Genomic DNA, 10,309 nt, shown 5'->3' with positions numbered 1-10,309 from the left:
AAAAAAAATTCTCAAATTTCATCCTCGGGCTTTTTTTCTCTCAAATTTTATCCTCGTTTTATTTTGTTGTTGTTTTTTTTTCTTTTGCAAGTTATTTTTTTAATATTTTTAAGTTTCTTGATTAAAGTCGGGTTTAGAATTTAATAAGTTGTAAGTTTTTAAGATTGCACCAGGTGTAAAAAGTTTACTTGAGTTTACTTGGTTGTTTTTTTCTTTTTCAAAAGCTTATGTTTTTTTTTTCTTTCTTTTAGTTTTGCAATGTTAATTTTTATGATTTACCTTCTATTAAATTAGTATTAGGTTATTTAATAATCCAAATAGATTTAGGTTTGTTCTTTTCACCTTTTTTTCTTTATTATTTTATTTATTGTTGTTGCTTTATTTTTTTCATATTGTTTAGATTATTATTTGAACCAATGACTTGAGATTTGAATTTTTTAGGGTAATTTTTCTTTATTTTGAATAAAGATTTTGCTCTATCCACATTGAAGCACGGGTAAAAATTATAGTAAACAACTAAAAGGCTTGGATTTTGTTTAACTACTCATATAGTGAACAAGATAAATATATATTTTTTAATCATTTTCTATCATCCTCATGTTATAGCTTAAGACACTCAAAAAATTAAAATTTTTTTTTTGCTAAAATTTAATATGTTTTGTGTGTTTTGGATCATTTTGATGTGCTGATATCAAAAATAATTTTAAAAAAATAAAAAATATCATTGGCATACATTTCAACATGAAAAGTTATTTGAATAGCAATTATAACCATATTGCCAAATAAGCTAACCAATAAGATGATCTTGCACAAAGGGACAAAAAATACATTGGCCCATTGTGGTGTGAGGGGTAGATTTTTTTTAATTTTATTATTTACTAAGAGGTTTTTATGAAATTTTATCCATGTGTTTGCTTTTTTTCAAAAAAAAAAAGGAAGGGGCTGAAAGAAAAAACATTAGGGAGTGCATGGGTTGATATTTTTTTTCAATTCTATTATTTAGGTTTTTATGAAATTTTATTTTTAAGTATTGGATGAATAATAAATCAATTTTTATTTTTTATTATATAATAAAATAAAATTTTAATTTGATGTAATAGAGTTCATAACCTGGATTACTGGTTTGGCTGATTGACAAATATTAATCAAAGAGTCCAATTAGAATTTTTCAAGTTCAAACCATTATACTAATTTTATTTTTTTATTATTTTTTTCAATTACAGTATTTATTTTGTGGTTTTTATTGAATTTTATTAATTGGTATTAGGTTGATAGTAAATTAATTTTTATATTTTTTTATGGTATAATAAAATAAAAATAATAATTTGACCCAATAAAATCTAAAATTCAAATCATGAATTTGACATATTAACTAAAGTGTTAGTTTAAGATTTTTCAAATTTGAATTAGTATACTAAAAGTTTAATAAATAAAGCTGCTGAAATTTCTTTTAACACGGCAGATATACTAGTTCCTTTGCTAGATGCCTTGTTATCGTGGATGCCAAAATACAACAATCTGTCAACCAATCTTTGCAAAAAGAAGACTAATGTAAAGCTTATGAGAAAACAACAGTACAGTCATTTTTTAAAAAACAATCCACGTAAAACTGGACTTCGATCCTCTTCAAGCCCCAAATAAAAATGAGAAAACTTCTAGGGAAACTGGCACAATAAAAATGAGAACTTATGGTGACAAATCCTCGTGAAGAATTGTTTCATCGCTTCCAAAGTCTTGTAAAGCCAACTCTGCTTTAGAATTCGCCGAGAAGCCACTTGAGAGCTTTTATTCCAGCACTCAATTTCAAGCAAAATTCAACCGTGTGGTTCTAGAGATAGATGATCATATCATTAGTAAAAGTAAAAGTCTAAGAATACCGGCATGGCACAACGCCGATGTGTGTTAGATCATTAGTTAAGGATGAAGTGGCATAGACGTAGCATTGCTGACATTGTAAGCAACCTCGTTGATCATTCAAAGTCCGACACGTTTTGTCGACAAATGAAACTGAGAATTTTATCCGAAAATCTCTCGATATCTATTTATTCAATTGATTTTCAGACAGCTTACAAAATAGAGCATTAACATGAGCTATACTGGGCTTTTCTTGGCTAAAAATACCATGATGCACTTCCAATGATTTTCCTCATATATTGCTGTGTGTGTGTGTCTATATATATATTGCACTAATAAAAAAAAATAAAGCTGAAAGTAATAATTAATTATCTGTTCAGGCTTCATAAAGCATTCCAACCTCGATACGGTGTGGTGGCGGCACCCCAAGGGCTGGCAGTGCAGACCTGCAGTTACTGTGCATGAATTCATAAAATGCAAGCATGCTTCTTTCAAACCAACTACAGTTCTTGCCTATATAAAACCTCGTCTTCCCTCGAATGTGAACCACTCCGGCCAGCTTTGCTTCTTCAAAAGCAGAAATCTCTTCCTGAACCTCGTGATGTTCAGATGTTAAACATCTAGAGCAGTTCTGTAGATACCCCTGCAAGCTATCAGTAACTTGACTTACAATGTCATCTCCTCCGAGATTTAGGGAATCTGCATAGCCATATTGAATCACGCATCCATAAATTCCTTCGAGGCCAAGTTTGTTGACAACGATCCTCTCATGTGCAGCAACCTTGGGCACCAACAAATATCGAAGTGTTGTGAAAATAGTGACTTTGTGTAGTGATTTCATGTTTTTAATATAATGTCCAAGGATAGGCGTCAGGCCATCTTGAATATTGCTGTAAAAGAAGCACAATCCTGGAACCCTCTGGATACCTGGCTCGGATAATAGCAATCCAAGTCTTCCCAAGTCTATCTTGTGAGTCAGCTCATACTCTATCTTCTTCTGCCTTCCATAAAACCAGCCAAACATAATGAAAGCAAGGATAAAAGATATGGCAAAAGGAATCCATCCACCCTCAGGTATTTTACTCAAAACCGCACTGGAATAAACCCCTTCCATTGTAAAAAATGTGAACAAGTAAATTGCAACTAGCCATGGTGGAGTTCTCCATATCATGATCATAACTAACGTCAGTAATATCGTGGTGATGAGCATTACTAGACTAACAACAACACCTGCAAGAATGCATAATAAATTAATAGGTTGTTTCCCAAAATTGAAAGTATGAGGGCGTCTAAGCCAAAATGAAGAACCACATAGTGACCCCAGCAACCTCACACAACGGACAGCTTTAAGCCAGTAAGCGCCAACTTAGAGAAAGGCGTTATCCAATTGTGTTGAATTAGATTGAAGAATTTGGAAATATACACGTACCTTTTAGCATTTTTTTTTTAAAAAAAAGGCAACATTTTATTACATGAAATTTAAATATTAAATTTTGATCTGAAAGAAAAATTAACAGTATTATAACACTATGATAGATGATATCATCACTAAACCTAATAATAAACAAACATGTGAGAACTGTAATTGCCTCTACTCAGCCATTGCACACTCGACTACAATTTATTGGGGTTAAGATATACTGTATTAAAACTTATAACAACAGCTGCTTAGGTGATGTGAAAAGAAACCAGATCTACAAAATGACAACAATTGGTGGTTGTTGAAAATGTGATCAAAAGAAAGCTGAGTGTACTGGTTTAACATACCAAAAGCATTCCCGATATCTTTTCCATCTCCAAAAATAAGTATCACTGCAACACAAAGAATCATGAGGATGTAATTGACTTCTGGGGAATAGACTTCACCCTCTTTGTTAGAAGATGTATGCACCACCTTAACACGAGGAAAATAATCCAGTATAACTGATTGCTTGATGACCGAGAAGGTGGCTGATATCAGAGACTGGCTTGCAACAACAGCAGCTAGCGTGGCTATGATAAAGATTGGCCAGTAAATCGTTGTAGGTATAAACTTGTAAAATCCATCATCATGATCATTTGGGTTCTTGATAAGGTACGCAGTTTGCCCCGCATACGTCAGAACAAGAGATGGATATATTGTAAGCAAAAAGGCAATCTGGTTGGACAACAATGTGGAATAAGCTATTGATAAAAAATAGAAAAGGGCTGAAAAAGCGATATGGATGTTTACCTGAATTGAGCTTCTGTTAAAATGACCAAGATCAGCAAAAAGTGCTTCAGAACCTTTATGGTGGAAAACCCAAAAAAAAAATATGCACGTTTCAGTTTTGATATATGGAAAGGAAGTAGGAAACTCACTCTGAAACTCTTATCAGCATTTTCAAACTGTTACAGGATGTGAGCAGGCCTAGACACCCAATGAAACAACAAACAAGCTACTAGTAATTTCTTCACCAAAAATCAAGTGAATTTTTTCTAATATTTTAAGCAACGAGTTTCTTGAAAGAAACCTGGCTGTCATATCTAAACTCAGATAATTAGGATTATTTGAAAACATTCGAGTTCTGAACAGCACAAAGTTCAATCAATAGAGCAGAAAGAAATATTCAATCTTTTAATTTAAGAGCAGAAAAAAGCTCCACCTGTGATACAGAGAACAGTTCCACCAAGCAACAGCCATCCTTCCTTTCCATTTCTCCAAAAGAAATGGAATATGTAGTGAGGAGACAAAGCCTTGAATATGCTAGGATAATGCTGAATGATGCTATAAATCCCTACTAACGGAGTACACAAGGTCCATGCACCCATTATTGGGGAAAACATAAAACTCACTCTAGAAGTGCCAAACTTTTGTAGCAGAAAAAGAACAACTAGAACTACTGCAGAAAGTGCTTCCACTGAAGCTGCAACATGATAAAAAAATTAAATTGTAAAAAGAGCGAATTTCATTTGAGATGGGGAGACAGATATAACACTAGATAACTCAAATTGTGACTTTCATTATCCTGCATTCAAGCATAATTTGGCAAAGCAACAAGAATATTTGAAAATATATTTCCATCTAAAATGACTTCTTCAAGTTTCCTTTGACCTTGTATTTTTGAGTGATTGTTTTTATCTTTATTTACCTGTTCAATCTACCTTAAAGCATTTAGTTTTCTTAAATTTACAAGAAGATTGTGACATCATTCAATCTATATGCAAGTTGTGTATGGACTAATCTCACAGTCCATAAACAGGGTTGAGCTCAATTCCATGATTGAACTTGTCCCAATCCACTTTATTGCTCACAAATATTATGCAACGCACTAAGAATCTATACACACCCTTAACCTGAAATGAGATAGTAGAAAACAGTTCTATATAATCAATATCTATAAATTGCCAAAAAATGCAATCTCAAGAGCATTGAAGGTGAGAACTAAAATGTTCTATGGACATAGGAACGTCTTGACAAGAACTGTGCAGTGGCATCTTCATGCTTAGGAGTATCTGAATAAGATTCTCAAGGTAACTGCAACTTGCAAGTTATAACATTCATCATTAGTACTTACATTTGCTGACAGAGGGAAAAGGTGCTCTTATACCCTCCATAGCCGACAACACTGTCAAGAGATTTAAGAGTTTAAATAAGCAATCCATGAAAAATACTACTCCATAGGAAGGTAAAGAGAAAAGAAAAGGAAAAAAAAAGATGAAAAACCTGAGATTGCAGGTGTAAGCATACCATCCCCAATCAGCATGCATGTGCCTAACATAGCAATGAAAAGTAGTGCCCTTCTGGCAACTATGCTTCTTTCAAAAAAAATTTCAAGCCTACTTTTATTCTCAGTGCCTTCATGCAAGACAGGGTGCGAGAAACTTGAGTTTGTCTGTACTTGTTTGGAGGAAAGGACACCAATATTCATATTCCTGCAGAGCAATGAGTACAAAGCAAATGTTCCACCTGCATATAATCAGTGGTTTGCACCAGTCAAGAACCTGTGCGCTATTATGAGTGTATGCTTTGCTTCTAGCACTATTTAAGGTCATTCTTGAAGACCACGGTCTTGAAGTAATAGAGCAATCAAAAGTTTTGGTAACTGCGAAAGAAAAAATCATAACTCTTGTATATGCACCTCTAAAGAGAGAAATCAATTTGATCAAACTTATACAGACAAACAATCATAACCAGTTATACAACCCAACATACATTTTTGAACTACATATGTGCAGATTCAAATGATTCTACAAACCTCTGACAAATTTACCACAAAAGAAAGTAGAATTACTTTCCTATAAACTGAATTTCTGCTCAATCCTTACTTCCAATTATTCATACAGTTCAGATCTCAGCGGGATCCAATGTGCAGAAAACATCTTGAAAATTTAAGAATTATAATTGGCGGAATGAGCTTTTTTAAAAAAATTGCAAATAGCAAACAACACATGCTAGGATGAACGAAAACTCACCCGTTTAGCCTACATCAATAAAAACAATATACATTATAAAAGTAGATTCAATACAAGTAAACATATAGAAAAGCTGGATTTTAGAACTAAAAAAGAACCCTGCATGAAAAGAAGAGAGAGAGAGAGTATCCATCCAACTGCCAGCTAAATTCTAGATAGGGACTAAACCATAAAACTTAAACCAAATGGAATAAAAAACATCAACAATCAAAGCATTCATCTTTAATACTCGTGGAAGTTATACACATCCCAAAAAAAAAAAACTAAATTAAAATGACAAGAAGACAGCTGGCCCAGAACTTAATCAAAACACAAAGAATAGAATGTAAATCAATAAGATGGATTAGCGCAAACCTTCGCCCTGATCATCGGCCTTGAGAGCTATACTGGTATATTTAACAACCCCAATGAGTGTGAGAGTCCAAAACATGATGCTATAGATTCCCAAGTAGTCCTGTTCACTAGGAGACTTCAATGGCATTGATGGGTATACATATAATGGTGATGTCACAAGCCCTCCAAAGACAACTCCAAGTGTCTTGTATGCTAGCACCACGGTCTCCCATCTTCCTCTCTCCTGGTTAACACACATACAAATTCATTACAAACAAAAAATCCAGGATTCCTCTTACTTTGCAAGAGTGCCAACGTGTCCATAAGCCCATTAGTGTACATATTATTAAACTCAAGATAAATGGGAATAGCCCATCAAGCAAAATCAATCAAAGAGAAAAGGTAAAAAGAAAAACAGGAAGTTCAACAATCAAAAACAAAAATATTCCATCAAGTCAAATTAATACGGCCACGTTTAGAATTTGAAAAGAAAAGGGAAAGTTGCAGAAACATGAGAATGGTTTCATTATTAGCATAAAATATACTCACCAAGTCCGTGAATTCTTTTGGGCCAACTGTGATGTGTAGAAACAGAGACAAAACAGAGAGAATGGAGTAGTTCAAAATATAATACCTTGGGCTGAGTAGTGGTAGTAGTAGGTGGTGGTGGTGGAACGAAGAAGGCGCTGTTGCGAGGAGTAAGTAAGTGGCTATCGGAATTAAGAGAAAAAGAGCAAGATGACTCGACATTCACTACAAACTCCCTCTTATTCGCCGCTGGGTCTGCTGCTCTCAACTCCTGCCCAATCCCCGCCTGCTCTCCTCCTCCTCCTCCTCCTCCAACCATCTTAATTTCCAGGAATTTAATTTTCTTTTCTTTTCTTCTACGCACGTAACCTACTACGAGCACGTTTGCTTTTCAAATTTTAAAAATATATTAAAAGAATATTGTTTTATTTTTAAAATTTTATTTTTTACATTAATATTCAATTTTTTTTCAAGAAAAAAAAACACTGCAAAAACAAATCCTATTCTACTAGTGTCTTAAGTGTTAATATCATAGCCTGCCAGTTATATAGAGAACAGGACAATAATGACATTCATATCAAATTATGATTAAAACTGTTGTAATTAATTATTGAGTGTAATGCGCGGTTAAAAGTATTTTTTTATTTTAAAAAAATTAAATTCATGATTTTTTAGATAATTTTTAATGATTTTGTCATTTTAAAAATAAATTTATTAAGAAAAACATTTTAAAAAAATATCAATTTAGTATTTAAAAAGAACAGAAACCACAATGTCGAACAGTGTGTTTTTAAACTTGCATTTGTATTTTTCTTTTTCTTTCATGGTATAAGAACACGAAAGGGATTTCATCAATAAATAAAATAATTGTCCTCTATACTCAGAGATTATTTCCCCTGTATTATAAAATATCACACGTGAAACAAAGGCAAATTATTAGATTTCCGCGCCATGTTAATTTAAGAGGTAGGGCTGTTGAGTAAAAGGATTAGATTGTAATATTAAAAGAGAGTTAAGAATCAAAATGAAAAAAAAAAACATTCGAGGATTGAAGTGTAAATAATCTGTTTCAGAACATTCATGATGTTTCAAGAAAAAACTTTTGAACGAACATTCAGAACATATAATCCCGAAGTTGATTTCCTTTCATGTTTTTTCATCGAAAAGTTGTGATCTTTTAAGAGTATATTGTATTTTTTTTAGTAGATACAATAAAAATGTTAATTATCAATCATTTGACATTATAGATACCATATGAGAACATGGTATAAACTATATTCCATAAAAAATTATGTTTTTTTTTGTAAAAAATTAAAAAAATATTATATGTTTTGGATCGTTAAATGTGCTAATTTCAAAAATAATTTTAAAAAATAAAAAAAATTATTTTAATATGTTTCAACACAAAAAATATTTTTTAAAAAAATTGTAACTACACTTTTAAATAGGTCTGTAGAACCTTGTTTAAATATATTTCTTTTTCTTTACACATAAATTTAAACAAGTTCTTTGAGTGTATTTAAAAGAGATTTTTGTTTTGTTATGCAGGACTCGTAATATCTTTATATTAGCCTTGAAAGCGTATTTACTTTTAAATCCAATAGCAACTATTTGTAGCAGAGCAGATAACACTTTAAAATTTAAAAACAATGCATCTTCATGTTAAGGAGACACACGGTCAAAATAATATTCTCTCAATAATTTCATATTTTTTATTGGCATAAGGTGTGTTTCTTCCACAAAGGTTTTTCTCAATAATATATATTTATGTATGTGTAGACGTCCTCAAGAGACATGGCATGATGATAAAGAACTTGAGATCTACTGTGTAGATCTCGAGTTCGAGTTAGGATATATATATCTTGTAAAAGTTTGGGATAGTCGGGGTTTTATTTACTCATCTGGACTTACAAAATATATTTTTTATAGTGTGAGGTTTTCTTAAATCCAAAAAAAAAATATGTGTAGACATGCCAGCGTTCATGCATTTATATATCATATATAAAAAGATAGATATTTTCATACATTAAAAAAAAAAAGTGGGAGAAAGCCTTCTAGATCTCAAATTCCATCTATTTTTTAAAAGAAAAAAATAAGTCAGATATTGTCATTATATGAACCACTATAAATAAAAACAGAAAAGAGATTTTACAAAACAAAAAAAAAAACAAAATGAAATGAAATTATACCTAGAACTATTCTTTCTATACATATTTCACTTGTATTTTCTCTTTTCTTTAGGTCTTTTTCTTCGATAATGCCTGGATCTAGCTAGTATATGCACTTTAGATTGCTATATTTTTATGTACTTAATGCAAGTGGAAGTACATCAAGGCAGCAGTGACCCTAGAAAGATAGAAGATTAATTGAAATTTTTTAAAACCTTATTTTATTTTTTTAATATTAAAATAATCAACTTTGTACTCTTAAAATATTTACAATGTGTTTTATAGGCTAGAAAAATCAACCTTTACTGCAAAACAAATCCAAATACATAAAAAAAAAAATTCAATACAAAATCACAGTCCAATGAATAATAAAGTTGTTACCTATTGGAAAATAGCTTGTAGACTATCTTGTAAAAAATTGAGTCTTACCTCATTATTACATTTTCTATTATTGTTATTATTATTTTAAGCCGTTATCTTGGTATAGAATTATTAGAAATTCTCTTGGAACTAAAAATGTCTTAATGATATATATTTTTATATATCATGTAATCTACATAATTAATTTAGAACAAATTCTTCTATAACTACTCAAGATCTTTAATTTTTACAAATAGTTTTTAAATTCGACATGATAATTGACTTGAGTCATGAATTTTGCCTGGGTCATCAAGCCACTCGGGTAAACCCCAATTTTGTTTATAAATCACAATAATATCGTTTTGGTTAAATAAATAAATAATCAACAGGTTATAACCGATATTACCAGATCAATTAGGTCATTGAGTCAACTTGTTGAGTTGGTCAGGTTATTGACTTTTTTTATTTTTTTAAACTCAATCCGATTATAACCCCGAGTCAGCTAGGTATAGTCTCGGGTCAACCAGATCCCAAAACAAGTTTCAAAACCATGTGGCTACATCACCTCCTCTTTATGAACATCTTTAAAATTTGAATTTAAAGGTCGAAGCCATCACACCCTTTATACAAGA

The 10,309-nt window shown here is 31.7% G+C and overlaps 1 protein-coding gene across 2 annotated transcripts; it reads right to left on the bottom strand.

The window, feature by feature from the left end:
• Window positions 1–2,014: 2,014 nt before the first annotated feature.
• LOC133705966 (probable potassium transporter 17) lies at window positions 2,015–7,652 on the bottom strand. Of its 2 annotated transcripts, none has more exons than XM_062131432.1 (8): window positions 7,256–7,652; window positions 6,643–6,865; window positions 5,540–5,782; window positions 5,391–5,441; window positions 4,479–4,739; window positions 4,067–4,119; window positions 3,622–3,919; window positions 2,015–3,084 (listed from the first exon to the last, which is right to left on the bottom strand). In XM_062131432.1, exons 1-8 carry the CDS (start codon window positions 7,466–7,468, stop codon window positions 2,231–2,233), a joined length of 2,196 nt encoding a protein of 731 aa, XP_061987416.1. In that variant the 5' UTR covers window positions 7,469–7,652; the 3' UTR covers window positions 2,015–2,230. The 2 variants fall into 2 exon arrangements, with proteins under 2 accessions (XP_061987416.1, XP_061987415.1); XM_062131431.1 differs by having other exon boundaries at window positions 3,622–3,991; window positions 7,256–7,647.
• Between the last annotated feature and the right edge of the window lie 2,657 nt (window positions 7,653–10,309).

This window comes from Populus nigra, chromosome 10 (genome assembly GCF_951802175.1).
Source record: "Populus nigra chromosome 10, ddPopNigr1.1, whole genome shotgun sequence".
Classification (NCBI taxonomy): domain Eukaryota; kingdom Viridiplantae; phylum Streptophyta; class Magnoliopsida; order Malpighiales; family Salicaceae; genus Populus; species Populus nigra.
This window is presented reverse-complemented; position numbering and strand designations above follow the sequence as displayed.

Bases quoted from the DNA above. Each gene is read 5' to 3' on its own strand.
- LOC133705966 (XM_062131431.1), bottom strand. From the start codon at position 7,468: ATGGTTGGAGGAGGAGGAGGAGGAGGAGAGCAGGCGGGGATTGGGCAG. The intron at 5,442-5,539 runs GTTTTTCATCTT...ATCTCTTGACAG, and splicing joins GCTTACACCTGCAATCTCAG to TGTTGTCGGCTATGGAGGGT. The intron at 3,992-4,066 runs GTAAACATCCAT...TTGTCCAACCAG, and splicing joins TTAACAGAAGCTCAATTCAG to ATTGCCTTTTTGCTTACAAT.